Genomic DNA, 14,829 nt, shown 5'->3' with positions numbered 1-14,829 from the left:
CTGGCTCTTCGGGTTACCTGCCTTTGGGTAATGATATCCAAAGCAGATGGGGCAGGAGCTGAGCTGCCCTCTGCCTGGCTTGGTGTATGTGGGGGCATCCTGGATATGATCCTGATCCTTCTGGGGATAGAGCAGGCCCCTCCCTTGATACTGCTGACAACTCAGCCTGGAGGGCCTGAACGTGATGGGCCATTTTGCCAAGGCCTCTCCAGCTTCAACAGGATTCAGGATCATCTCTCCGGCTACTAGGGCCCTGAACCTACCCAGAGCAGAAGTCACAGGAGGTATCAGAACTGACTGCACAGGCTTCAGTGAGAGAAGCTTCAGGCCAGACCTGAGCTCTTCCTGCCTGCATTCCAAAGACCAGTCGCCCTGCGGAGTGGGAGAGAACTGCCCTACAGGGCTTCTGAGAGGCTAGCTGGGAGTGCTGCTTCAGCAGTTTCTCCCTGCAACAGGTATTCAGAGTTGGGGCAGAAGTGGGAGGGTGAGACATGAGAGAGATAATGGGTCCGGGTAGCTTCTGATGCCCAGCCAACTAGTAAACTAATTAAAACAATTTAAACTGTTAAGAAAATTTTTGTGGTTTTATTGTATCATGAGGCATTGAAACATCTGAACAAATCAATGTCTGGGCGGTGAGGCAGCTGCTTTCTCCTTCACTTCTTTGGGTTACTAGAGCAACTTGTCAGTAGATTAAAAAAAAAAAAAAAAAAAAAAGGACAACCTTTTGCATTACTTAAGTCTTTCCAAGGCATGCGCTGGTACAACACAAACTTCTCCCGTCAGATGCAACTAGTCTAGCGTCCAAACATCATGCACAACACCTCGGTGGCAGCAGCGCACTGCGCCCACTCCCACCGCGGCCCTGCTCATTTGTGCATGATATTTGGAGCATCTGGAGGAGTGAGAATAGTATTGGGAAGAGGAGGGAGGAGGAAACAGCGTGAGTGCCTAGCTGAGAGGAGGTCAGCCAAAGTTGTGCAGGGCGAGCCTGAACATGTCATTGGTGCAAACCCAAGCATCGTTGATGTTCTTTAATAGGAACATCTGGTGGAACCCCATGATGGGGTCTTCATCCGCCTGTGAGGAGAGAAAAGAGGATTCAGTAAGGGGATCAAGAAACAGGAAGGGAATTCAGTGGCAGGAGAACAGGGCAAAAAAATGTGGACTTTAGGATCAGGCTCTACTGTCCTGAACTCAAATCCCAGTGTAGCCAAGGGGTACTTGTGAATGTGAATTGATGTAATGTATGAAACAATGCCCTGGGCACATGTAGGCCAACAATCAGCCACGCCTACTGCTATGTGTGCTTAAACTGCACAATAATTCACCCTTAGCTATAGCAAAGAGCAGAGGACGTACCTGCCTCCAAGCACATATCTCTAGACACAAGTGATCACAATTTTGAAACGAATCCCATAGTATTTACCAAGTAACTTAGAGTATCAAAAAAACTGCAAACAATCTTGAAAACATAGGTTCACCATCCAATGATGTTTCCTGTCGTGTAATAAACAGTATTTGAGATGAAAAAAAAAAAGGCAAGAAACCTGCAGCCAAACTGCAGAAAACTAGGATGAGACCTAGTTGAAATAGGAGCCTAGCTAACCAGCACTGTCTCTAACATCACCTGCTTTCTGGGAATTATCATCATCAAGGAGGCAAATCAGTTGTTTGGGAGCTCCAAATTGGACAGAATCACCAGGAAGAACCTGAAGCTGGTGGGAAGGAGCAGTGTTTACTACCTTTGCCTGAGAAAGTGAACAATGAGCTCCCTACAGAGACCTCCTGAATTCTGTGCCTCTTCAGGCACAGGCACTGAGCGGGATATCCTGGACAGGTAAGAGAAACTGACGGGAAAGTCCAGGCCAGAAAGCAGGTGCCTCTGCGTCCACTGCAGAGGCCCACAGGACCACCTACACACCCACTCTGGACTCAGGAAGCCCTGTCCTGGCTAGCCTAGAGAGAGAGAGTATGTGACCATGTTATTGTAAGACACAAGCCCAGGCCGAGGGGCAGCCAATTTGTCCTGCTATTTTTGGGAAGAAGGGTGTTTTTGTAAACAGAATCTGGCTTTATTTATTTATTTATTTAGAGACAGAGTTTCACTCTTGTTGCCCAGGCTAGAGTGCAATGGTGCAATCTCAGCTCACCGCAACCTCTGCCTCCCGGGTTCCAGCCTCCCAAGTAGATGGGATTACAGGCATGTGCCACCATGCCTGGCTGATTTTGTATTTTTAGTAGAGACAGGGTTTCTCCATGTTGGTCAGGCTGGTCTCAAACTCCTGGCCTCAGGTAATCTACCTGCCTCGGCCTCCCAAAGTGCTGGGATTACAGGCGTGAGCCACTGCGCCTAGCCCAGAATCTGACTTTAATATGCTGAAGCACAACAGGTCCTTGGAGAGTTCTTGCGGGGTCTGAGGGACCACAGGAAGTCTCTGAGAATAACAGGTCTTGAAAAGGAGAGAGAAAAATGCAAAGAGAAATAGGTGGCTCACGCCTATAATCCCAGCACTTTGGGAGGCCAAGGCAGGTGGATCACCTGAGGTCAGGAGTTCAAGACCAGCCTGGCCAACATGGTGAAACCCTGTCTCTACTAAAAATACAAAAAATTAGCTGGGCGTGGTGGCGGGCAGCTGTAATCCCAGCTACTTGGGAAGCTGAGGCTGGAGAATTGCTTGAACTCGGGAGGCAGAAGTGTAGTGAGCTGAGATTGTGCCACCGCATTCCAGCCTAAGCAACAAGAGCGAGACTCCGTCTCAAAAAAAAAAAAAAGAAATAGGAGTTCCAGGAATCTGCGTTGCTCAGCAGGTGAGGAGCCAGCAGCCAGCCTGAGGAGTGGTAGCAAGGGCTGCAGTAGTGGACTGCCCCTCCACACCCGGCTGGCCTGTCCACCTTGACCATAGGGCAGAGTGGGAGCCTAGTGGCTTGGCACCCCAGTCCCATCCTGCTCCTATACTTCTCCCTTTTCCAGATAAAGGCTCTAGACCAGTGTCTGCCAATAGGACTTTCTGCAGTCACAAAAATGTTCTATATGGCTAGTACAACCGAAGAAGTACGTTTTATTTAATCTTAATTAATGTAACTTAAAAATTGCCACCTACATGTGGCTAATGGCTAGCATACTGAACTACACAGCTCCAGACAGTCACTTTGTCTGGGTGTCCCTAGATAAGCAGGTCACATCCACAGGGAAAGCAGGGGTACAAGACTCTCCTCTGCCTGCCCACCCCTCCCTACCACTGTGGCAGCACCATTACCTTAAGCTGGCCCACAACCATGCTGATGATGCAGCTATCTGGAGTGGGCTGATGGTCCTGCGCGGTGATGCTGTGCTGGATTTTCTGGAACGGAAGGCTCTACAAGAGAGAGAGTGGGAGGTGGGAGAAGCAAGGCCAGAAGGGTTGGGAAAGGAGCCACCTGCACCCTGGCTTTCATCCCTACTTACAGACAACTTCTCCACAATGGCAGCTTTCCCCTGGAACTGTTGTCCTTCCCACGTAAGGCATGATGCGTCAATCTGAAAAAGGCACAGGAAACCCCAGGGTTGGGGCCTCAGAGTACAAGTATCTCTAAGGCCCTGGAAAGACTCTGAAAAGGGCCTTGCTTGGAGAAGTGTGGCCACACTTCAGTTTCCCTGTCTAAAGAGGGAGACTGAGTAGAGCCCCCAAACATTACACTACCAACATCTTCAATTATACCCCATTGACCCATGGGCCCAGGCTCTGAAAGACTATTTAATAAAATATACTTCCCATTTGTATTTAAGAAGTCATATGGCCTCTGATATGCATAGGCCCAGGAGGGCTATATTGGCCTGAGCTCAGCCATCCTGCTGTGTGGTCAGTCAGTGTCCGTCCCAAAAGGTCATCAGAAATGTGGCCAGGCACGGTGGCTCACGCCTGTAATCCCAGAACTTTGGGAAGCCAAGGCGGGAGGATCACAAGGTCAGGACATTGAGACCAGCCTGACCAACATGGTGAAACCCCAGCTCTACTAAAAATACAAAAATTATCCGGGCATGGTGGCGCACACCTGTAATCCCAGCTACTTAGGAGGCTGAGGCAGGAGAATTGCTTGAACCCAGGAGGCGGAGGTTGTAGTGAGCCGAAATCGCACCACTGCACTCCAGCCTGGGTGACACAGTGAGACTCCATCTCAAAAAAAAAAAGTCATCAGAAATAACTTGGAAAAATTCCACATTCATCACCCTCCAGGGCCCAGGCTGAGTTCCATTATGGACTTTTAGCTAGCCTTCTGGATACCCATGGGGTCAGGGAGAGATAGAGGCTGACAGGGCCTTCCAAGGCCTAGTCTGGGACCCTCCCTACTACCAAGAAGCAAAATCTCACATGTAACCCACGTAGCTTAGTTCACCTCAAATCTTCCCTTCCACAGCCTTCAAGGGCAGAACTCAAAAGGGCCTCTGCTGCTTACTAGCTGTGACATTAGTAAGTTATTTCTCTGAGTCTTGGTTTCCTAACCTTCAAAGGGGTAATGTGCTGAGTATTATGAAATAATAAATATAAATTGTTCTTTTAGGACCTTGCTAAGTCTCTTCTCTGGCTCAGGCCTGCTTTAAGAGATAATGAGGCCAGATGCAGTGGCTCACACCTGTAATCCCAGCACTTTGGGAGGCCAAGGTGGGTAGATCACTTGAAGTCAGGTGTTCCAGACCAGCCTGGCCAACATGGTGAAACCCCGTCTCTTCTAAAAATACAAAAATTAGCTGGGCATGGTGGTGCGCACCTGTAACCCCAGCTACTTGGGAGGCTGAGGCATGAGAACTGCTTGAACCTGGGAGGCAGAGGATGCAGTGAGCCAAGATCACATGAATGCACTCCAGTCTAGGTGACAGAGTGAGACTCCATCTCAAAAAAAAAAAAAAAAAAAAAAGAGACAGCGATAATGAGGCACAAGTGTCAGGATCTCAGGTCAGATGACTTCAAGTTTTCAAAAACTCTATGCTGGGCATGGTAACTCACACCTGTAATCCCAGCACTTTGGGAAGCCAAGGCAGGCAGATCACCTGAGGTCAGGAGTTGGAGACCAGCCTAGCCAACGTGGTGAAATGTCACCTCCACTAAAAATACAAAAATTAGGCGTAGCCGGGCGCAGTGGCTTATGCCTGTAATCCCAGCACTTTGGGAAGCTGAGGCGGGCGAATCACCTGAGGTCAGGAGTTTAAGACCAGCCTGGCCAACATGGTGAAACCCCATCTCTACTAAAAAATACAAAAATTAGCCAGGTGTGGTGACACGTGTCTATAGTCCCAGATACTTGGGAGGCTGAGACAGGAGAATAGCTTGAACCCAGGAGATGGACATTGCAGTGAGCCAAGATTGCGCCACTGCACTCCAGCCTGGGTGACAGAGTGAGATTGCATCTCGAGGAAAAAAAAACAAAATTAGTCAGGCTTGGTGGTGCATGCCTGTAGCCTCACCTACTCCTGAGGCTAGGCACAGGAATCGCTTGAACCCAGGAGGCAGAAGTTGCAGTGAGCTGAGATCACCCCACTGCACACCAGCTTTGGTGACAGAGACTCTGTCTCAAAAAAAAAAAAAAAAAAAAACTCTACTATGATAATGACAATCAAATATCTGTGCTGGAATTGGTCTTCCACTATTAAGATTTCTTTATTTTTTCCAAAATTTATGAATGGACGCTTTTTGGAGACAGACACAGAAGACTGTGGACAGTCAGCCCAATCAGGCTCTGAGACTGTGCCTGGATTACTCCTATCACCCCCATCCTGGGCTCACCTGCCTGATCAATCACATTTTTGTGACTGACTCTCAGGTAGAGTCAAGTACAATTAGTTCTTGGTGTATATGAACATCGTTAAAAGAGCAGCAAACGCCGGGCACGGTGGCTCACGCCTGTAATCCCTGCACTTTGGGAGGCCAAGGTGGGTGGATCACGAGGTCAGGAGTTCGAGACCAGCCTGGCCAACATGGTGAAACCTCATCTCTACTAAAAATACAAAAAATTAACTGGCCATGGTGGCAGGCGCCTGTAATCCCAGCTACTCGGGAGGCTGAGGCAGGAGAATCACTTGAACCCAGGAGGAGGAGGTTGCAGTGAGCTGAGATCGAGCCATTGCACTCCAGCCTGGAGAAAGAGCAAGACTCCATCTCAAAAAAAAAAAAAAAAAAAGAGCAGCCAGCAATGCCTGCATAGAAGGGTTTGTGAAATGACCCATCAGCCTCCCTGGGCTAATCTCATTTGTTTTCCATGAGCATTCAGGAGTTTTGGATCCAAAAGGAAGCTGGACCCCAGGCCTCCAGGAGAGCTCAGCTTTGCACTGAGGATGCTCATGGCTGCTGCCTCCAGAGGGCACCATGAGCCCTAACCTTTGCCTGTTGCTGCCCAATCCAAAACCATGTGCCATGACAAGTGCTGGCCACATGGAATGGCAAGCCCAGAACACCCTGCCCAGAATAGCAGGATTCTCACTCTTGTGGAAGTTGCCAAAAGGAAAAGTCTAGACCAGGTAATTACTTGGGCCAAGCCTCAGACCCCTGTCCCATGGACAAAAGCTCAGATACAGAGGTGTAGCCAGTCCAGATAGGGCTGCCAGAACTTATGAACTGGACACACTGGCCCAACATCCAAATTGATCCCCTGGGGTCCTATTCTGGCCCTAGAGCTGGAAACTTACGTAAATTGCGCCTAGTTGGGTTCTATCATTATCAAATAACTGGTAGTAATGTTGAATGAAGCTGGATCCAATCTGCTCCCAAATTGGTTTGTCTCCCATTCTGGAGCGTCACCCGGCCTCACGGAGACCTGCAAGACCAATGAGACCAGGAGGGAAGCATTGGTACCACGAGAGTAGGTGACCAGCCACTGACCCCCACCCCTCACTGGCCTTCCTAGAGTCCTTTGCTGAGATCTGTTCTCTCAGAGAACACGGACAGGCCCTGGGGAACTGGCAGGAGACCCCTCCGAAGCCAGACCAGTGCTGGGAGCCCAGAGGTAGACCAGACCCAGCCTTTCCTTTGAGTTCTTGGTTGATGAGACACATAGATGATAGGGTCGTGGAGCACACAGGAGGGGTGCTAAGGGTGGACCTACAACAAAGAAAGGTCAGAGCAGGCCCTTGAAAGCCCAGTAAGGGGAGGGGCCTTATGGGAGGAGTTAAGCACTCCTCCAGTATCTTTCCATGTAATCCTCTCAACAACCTACAAGGTCAGAGTTATTGCTATTCTTCCCACTTTACAGCCAAGAACAACTGATACCTGTGTGTGTGTACTATTTTGTACTACAGCCCTCAGGCCCCCAACACTGTCCCAGGGCTATGCTGACAGATGGAAGAAGACCTAGTGAAGATGCGGGGAGATTCTCAAGGCCCCTCTTCTTCTCTTTTTTTTTTTTTTGAGACAGAGTTTCACTCTTGTTGCCCAGGCTGGAGTGCAATGGTGTGATCTTGGCTCACTGCAACCTCCGCTCCCCAGGCTCAAGTGATTCTCTTGTCTCAGCCTCCGGAGTAGCTGGGATTACAGGCGCCCGCCAACACACCCAGCTAATTTGTATTTTTAGTAGAAATGGGATTTCACCATGTTGGCCAGGCTAGTCTCGAACTCCAGACTGCAGGTGATCCACCCGCCTTGGCCTCCCAAAGTTCTGGGGTTACAGGCGTGAGCCACTGTGCCCAGCCAAGGCCCCTCTTCTGCCAAAAACAGCAAGTGATCCCTTAGTCTCATGGGGGCAGTTTACTTCCCCGAGGCCAGGTGATACCTGACCTGGCCCTTTCTAGGATATTTCTTCATTGATGGGAATGACTCTCACCCACTTCAGAGCTGGGGACATGAGTTCAAGGATCAGAGGGAAAGCTGAGGGTTGTGGGAAGCGGGGATGGAGGCTGTGAAGGGAAGCGTGTCATCGCTTCATATCCCCTCATCCCAGCATTGCTTTTACCCTAAGGAGCTGTCTCTCTTGGGTCTCTGAGAGGGAGGGGAGGCCCCCTCCCAACTAGAGACCATGGCTGTAAGGATACTGGATGGAAAACCCAAGCCCCAGATGGGAGAGCCGCCTGGGCTTTGCTAGGCCCCTTCCAAATAGGGAAGCCCACATCTTGCTGCGGATCCCCTGACTGCAGACCCACGTGTTGTTCTGTGGATGGCCCCAACTGTAGAGGAGCCCACCCCCTCTGTCCTGATAATAGGACTCTGAACGAAAGCAGTGAGGAGGTGGGTTCCACCTCAGCAGACAAGCATTCGCAGTGGTAGGATCTGATGCAAGTCACTGCCCTTGCATCCTCCACTATAAGATGGGGATGGCAACCTGACAGTGTCGGTGGTTGTGAAGCTTCTCTAAGGGAAAATGATAAAGCCCTCAGCTCAACATGGTAAGTGCTAGCTCACTCCAGTCCCTGTGACCTCACCCAAAGCCAGAGGAGCCAACGGGGAGGAATCGTGTAGGGAGTGACAACGCAGCCAATCCTCCACTCTGTGACCAACACTCAAGCCAATGAGGGACCAGGAAGCTAAGCCAGCTTTATTTTAGGTCCCCTAGGAGGTAGTGGCACTAAAAATAGAAGCTCAGTGCTGGGATGACTAAGAAATGTCCAGGAAAATCTAAAGCAAGCAGGGGAGAAAGCTTGGATCCAGTCATGCCTGCCACACAGGAACGCAAGGTGTGTCCTAGTTCACACTCTGCCAAGAAAGAAATCAACAAGTGGGGAAAGCACAGGACATCATCTAGTCTTTGCTGTGGTCTCGGTCACATTTCCAAGGGGTCAGACGCTGGCTGTACTCACACACAAACTTAGAGGACCTAAGGCAGAGCACAGCTCCCGCCTCTGGCATTTCTGTCCCGTCCACCCTGGTACTTGCTATGCTTAGTCACTCAATGTGCCCTGACCCTGCTGCAGCTTCCAAGGTGCCATACCCAGTGCCTAAGAGCTCTGAGGGTAGGGGAAAAGCTGGAGGAATGGATAAGGGCCATGTCTCCTTCTACCCTTGGCTCACAGCAAAGTTGGGCAGTCCTCAGAAAGGGTATGCCAACCAGAAGAAACAGCACCAGCAAATGTCTCAGGGCATGAAAAGGGTCTCACTCTGTCCCTCAGGTCAGGGTACAGTGATGCCATCTCATCTCCCTGTAGCCTCGACCTCCAGGACTCAAGCAATCCTCTCACTTCAACCTCCCAAGGAGCTGAGACTCCAGGCAAGCACCACCATGTCTGGCTGCTTTTTGTGTTTTCTGTAGAGACCGGGCTTCGCCATATTGCTCAGGCTGGTCTCAAACTCCTGAGCTCAAGTGATCCGCCCAGTTTGGCCTCCCAAAGTGCTGGGATTACAGGCGTGCGCCACCATACCCGGCCTGTGATAACTTTCTGATACAAAAACTCCTTGACTAAAGTAGTGGTAGAAGGAAATGGAGTGGAGGGATAAAGGAAGAGGAAGACCCTTTGGCCTGGTAGGGCAGAGAAGAGTGGGGAAGAGTAAGCTCTCTGAGGAATAAGACAGATCAGGGGCTCCCAGAAAATAAGAAGTAACCTTCAAAACTATGTGGATGGAGGCCTGCTTCACTGTCTTGTGTTTATTTCCAAGTGGCGATCACAACAGCCACATAGTCAGAATCCACTGTCATCCAGTGATGTCGCTGGGTCTTGCCCTAAGTTCATCTGGTACTTCAGTGCTGACACTGGGTCCTCTGGTCAAGGCCCGTCTCTTTTTTCTGCTAACTCTGCATCCCTGAGCTCTAAACCACAAAGCTGACCATGCTCCTCCCCTACAACACCCTTGCTTTTGGCTTAAAGGCCAAACTCCCTAAGCTCCACAGGTGGCTATCCACCCTCATCCCTATCTCCCTAGCCATTCCCTCCTACCTCGATCCAGCTACATACAGACACAACAGAACCTACTAAGAGCCTGCTCACCGTGTTTTGTACACAGGAAAGTCCCCTCCTGCGATCCCCATCCTTCCCACGGGAGGCAACACTCTTGAGTCCAAAAACAGAAGCAAGAGTGCAGAGCCCCCATCCTATCCCCATGCAACATGAGGGAGGGGTCCAGGCCAGGCTGGAAGATGTTCCCCAGAATAGTCAGCAAGCTCTGATCTTGTTTCTAACACATTCACTGTGCAAGTAACAGGCTGGAAAGAAACAAAAAAGCCCGGGCTCAGAGGCAGCCTCACATTAGACTGGGGACTGACCATCATGACAGCTTCTCCTACAGCTCTTGTGAGAGGGCTGCTGACCACACCATCTCCTGCTTCACCCCAACAGTCCGCAGGCTGACTAAGGCCAGGCCCCTTGAGAAGCAGAAAAGACTCTGATGACCTCTCACCCACTGAACACCAGCCTTCACTGACCCTTAGGTCTCTGTGAATGCAAAGACTCTCTAAGAATGTCTCAGCAACTGTGGCCCTCTCCCAACACATTTGCACAGAGGTAGAGATGCCCCAGCCTTGTGAATAATTTTCAACTGTTCAGCCATAGATCCCAGGTTAAAACCTCTGACCCAGGAGATCCCATTAGACAACAGAAAAACTCCATTTTTATCTTCCAATTTTAAGTGTTTCCAAGAACAAAACTCAAAATAACAGTGTCTGGCTGTGAACACTTCATTTTCACTAATGCATATTAGGCACAGAAATGTACAAAGAGCTTATGTGCGCTTGTTTGTAACCACACCCTGTGAGTCAACCCCCTTGTTAGAGATGACCAAAAGGAGATTCAGCAAGGTTAGCCAACTCCAACTTGCTCTAGGTCAGCAGCTGATAGGTGGTGGAATTGGACTGACCAGATTTGGAGGCCTCTCCAGAGTCAGGACTTCTAGTGACAACTTGGGCCTGGAGACAAAAACAAACAGACTACATCAGTGAGAGCACTCCTCTGAGCCTGGCTCTCTCAGAAAGGGGCAAGGCAGTCCTGAACCAGGGCTTCCACCTCCAAACAAAGGCCTCAGGCAGAAGAGTTCCACATCAAACCCAGAGTCCAAACAACAGGAGTTTTCATGGAGGATGATGTCAGCTTTCTCAAACCTTCGAAGTCACAACCCTGTTCTACCATCTCAGCAAAGCAGACAGAGCAGACAGAGATCCTAGCCTGAGGCAGGAGAGTGATCGGGAAGACGATGTCACTCCTTCCAGACTGGCACACAGAAAGATTCTCATGTGTCTGCTGAAGCCCACAGGGAATGCCAGCAGATTTGCATGGCCTGCAGTGAGGGCCCCAAAGTTGGTACCAGTCGTGGCTATCCTCCACACATGCTATCATGGAGGCCAAAAACACAGCCCTGAAGCACAGCCTGGAAAGGACTCCTCCAACAGGGAAACTGATAGCCAACATGGCTTAACCCCTCAGGCTCAAGGCTGGGCATGGTAGCTCACATCTGTAATCTCAGCACTTTGGGAGGCCCATGCAGGAGGATCACTTGAGTCCAGGAGTTCCAGACCGGCCTCAGCAACAAAGCCCCTTATCTACAAAAAATTTTAAAAATTAGCCGGGCATGGTGGTTCACTCCTGTAGTCTCAGCTACTCGGGAGGCTGAGGTGGCAGGATCACCTGAGCCTGGGAGGTCCAGGCTACAGTGAGCTGTGAACTTACCACTGCAATCCACCCTGAGTGACAGGGCAAGACTCTGCCTCAGAACAAACAAAAAGGCTGGGCATGGTGGCTCACACCAGTAATTCCAGCACTTTGGGAGGCCGAGGTGGGCGGATCACCAGATCAGGAGATCAAGACCATCCTGGCTAACACGGTGAAACCCCGTCTCTACTAAAAATACAAAAAATTAGCTGGGCATGGTGGCGGACACCTGTAGTCCCAGCTACTCGGGAGGCTGAGGCAGGAGAATGGCGTGAACCCAGGAGGCGGAGCTTGCAGTAAGTGGAGATTGTGCCACTGCACTCCAGCCTGGGCAACAGAGCCAGACTCCATCTCAAAAAAAAAAAAGAAAATAAAAACAATAAATTAGCTGGCCGCGGTGGTGTACACCTGTAATCCTAGCTACCCAGGAGGCTGAGGCAGAATTGCTTGAACCTGAGAGGTGGAGGCTGCAGTGAGCTGAGAACGCCCCATGGCATTCCAGCCTGGGTGACAGAGTGAGGCTCCATCTCAAAAAAAAAAAAAAAAAAAAAAAAAAGGCCTGGCACAGTGGCTCACGCCTGTAATCTCAACATTTTGGGAGGCCAAGGCGGGTAGATCACCTGAGGTCAGGACTTCCAGACCAGCCTGGGCAACATGGTGAAACCCCATCTCTACTAAAAATACAAAAATCAGGCCAGGCGTGGTGGCTCATGCCTGCAATCCCAGCACTTTGGGAGGCCGAGGCAGGCGGATCACCTGAGGTCGAGAGTTCCAGACAAGCCTAGCCAACAAAGAGAAACCCCGTCTCTACTAAAAATACAAAAAATTAGCTAGGCGTGGTGGCAGCTAATTTTTCCCTGTAATCCCAGCTACTCGGGAGGTTGAGGCAGGAGAATCACTTGAACCCGGGAGACAGAGGTTGCAGTGAACTGAGATTGTGCCACTGCACTCCAGCCTGGGCAACAAGAGCAAAATTCCATCTCAAAAAACAAAAAAAAACAACATTAGCTGGGTGTGGTGGCATGCACCTGTAATCCCGGCTACTTGGGAGGCTAAGGCAGGAGAACTGCTTGAACCCAAGAGGTGGAGGTTGCAGTGTGCTGAGAACACCCCACTGCACTCCAGCCTGGGCAACAGAGTGAGACTCCATCTCAACAAACAAACAAAAACAAACCCTTGGAGCCAGAGTGTAAAAAGTGTCTTGCGGGTGTGGTGGCTGACACCTGTAGTCATGACTGTAATCCCTCGGACACTTTGGGAGTCCAAGGCAGGAGAACTGCTTAAGCCCAGCAGTTCAAGACCAGCCTGGACAACATAGTGAGACCTCGTGTCTACAGGAAAAAAAAAAAAAAAAAAAAAGCTGGACATAGTGGAATATGCCTGTAGCCCCAGTTACTCAGGAGGCTGAGGTGGGAGGATGGCTTGAGCCAGGGAGGTCCAGACTGGGCAACACAGTGAGACCTTGTCTCAGGAAAAAAAAAAAAAGTGTCCTGAAGGCAGAGCAGCAGCAACCAGACAGGAAGACACTGCTGGGTGTCAGTCCTTCAGGAAGTCCCCCACTGATTTTATGGTCTGAGGAGGGGTGCTACTATGTATTCTGTCCCATGGCACCTGGAACAAAGTCTCAACCACTTATCCTGTCCTAGGTGACCTGGCCCTCCTGGCTGTCCAACCTCATCTCTTGCCACTCCCTCCCCTCCTCTACAGTTGCACCAGGCACTTTCCTCTATCTGGAACATGCTGAGTCTGTTCTCATTGCAGGGCTTTGCAACTGCTGCTCCTTCTATCTGGACCACTCTACTTCCTAAATCTTCGTGTGTCACATATGTGCCAGCTCGAATGTCACCTCCTCATTCACACCTTCCCTGACCACTTGGTCTAAAGTAGCTGTCTAGTGGCCAGGTACAGTGGCTCACGCCTATAATCCCAGCACTTTGGGAGGCTGAGCGGGCAGATCACTTGAGGTCAGGAGTTCGAGACCAGCCTGGCCAACATGGCGAAACCCTGTCTCTACTAAAGATACAAAAATTAGCCAGAAATGGTGGCATGCGCCTATAGTCCCAGCTACTCGGGAGGCTGAGGTGGTAGAATCACTTGAACCAGGGAGGCGAAGATTGTAGTGAGCCGAGATCATGCCACCACACTCCAGCCTGGGCGACAGAGTGAGATTCGGTCTCAATTAAAATAAATAAATAAATAATAAAGTAGCTGTTTAGTTACCCATTTTGCCTCCTGTATTGTTTTCTTAGCACTTATCACTGCATGACATTGTCACATTTTGGTATTTGTTTACGGTCTATCTCCCTGACAAAGCACCCCTAGTCATCCCTGTTCCCATGGTACCTGGCCCAGCCCTCAATAACTATTTGTTGACTAAGTGCATGAGTGTGTCAGAGCCTGGGCTGAGAGGCCAGCCCTTCTTCTCTGGAGGAGGAGTGAGTTCTGGGCAAACTCCACTCAAGTGGCCTACTGACCCACTTCCCCTCCACCCACACCTTTTGTCCAAGCTGTGAGGAAACAATTATTTGTTGTCCACCCAGCTACCTGTCTATGGCATGTGGCAACTGGGGCTTGGCCCCAATACTCTCTCATTCCCAAGGTCCTAGTGAGAGACAGCTGTGGCTGAACAGCAGGCACAGCCACACCCTCAAAGACCTGGCCTCTAGCCTGCTCCATTTCTCCCTTGTTATGTGACCCTTTGACTCTGTCCCATCACTAGTAACTGTAGGATGTTAGGAGGTAATGAATGGGGTATGGAGCAGGACCCAGCTGTAAGGAATTAGTATGGGTTCCTAGGTGAATACTAGGGCAACAGCTAGGAAGAAGGTAGGTATCTCGCCCACACCATGGAGTAGGCCTAGAACCAGGAATGAACCTGCCTGGCCCGCCACTCCCCTGGCTGAAGGATGGAGTGAAATCAGCCCAGATGGCTGGCCAGGACAGAATCCTTTCCTGGGGCTGTCACCTGAGGTCTAGGTGCCCACAGCACCCTAAGGGCCCCTTCCTCCTCTTCTGCCTGCAGGGAGGGTTCTAGAGCCACTGGGCTTCCCTGACTGGCCCAGCTGAATCCCGAGACCTGCATTCTGGTCTTTGCTCTGCACTTACTCCCTATGTAACCTTCCTTTCCCCAGTGACTCAGAAGACCTCTGGGGCCCCATTCCTTCTACACAGCTCCCATCCGTGAACTGAGCCTCAGGCTATGATCTTGATGGTCAGGTAAACATGGACTTGGCTCCCCTAATGGAGCTTGAGACCCCTAAGCGACTACTCCTGTGGCCTGGCCAACACTGTTG

At 50.4% G+C, this 14,829-nt stretch overlaps 1 protein-coding gene across 5 annotated transcripts in view; it reads right to left on the bottom strand.

The window, feature by feature from the left end:
- Positions 1 to 556: 556 nt before the first annotated feature.
- Positions 557 to 14,829, bottom strand: part of NUTF2 (nuclear transport factor 2) — a 25,530-nt gene continuing 11,257 nt past the window's right edge. For 2 of the 5 annotated variants that reach the window (XM_024233051.3, XM_063717084.1), the window contains exons 2-6: positions 10,749 to 10,797; positions 6,662 to 6,789; positions 3,449 to 3,520; positions 3,261 to 3,359; positions 557 to 1,080 (exon numbers count right to left, since the gene is read on the bottom strand). In XM_024233051.3, the coding sequence (XP_024088819.1) occupies positions 967 to 1,080; positions 3,261 to 3,359; positions 3,449 to 3,520; positions 6,662 to 6,760 (384 nt within the window). In that variant the 5' untranslated portion in view covers positions 6,761 to 6,789; positions 10,749 to 10,797 and the 3' untranslated portion in view covers positions 557 to 966. 5 annotated transcript variants of the gene reach the window in all.

Source organism: Pongo abelii, chromosome 18 (genome assembly GCF_028885655.2).
Source record: "Pongo abelii isolate AG06213 chromosome 18, NHGRI_mPonAbe1-v2.0_pri, whole genome shotgun sequence".
NCBI lineage: Eukaryota > Metazoa > Chordata > Mammalia > Primates > Hominidae > Pongo > Pongo abelii.
The sequence above is the reverse complement of the archived record's forward strand: the minus strand, read 5'-3'. Positions and strand labels throughout refer to the sequence as shown.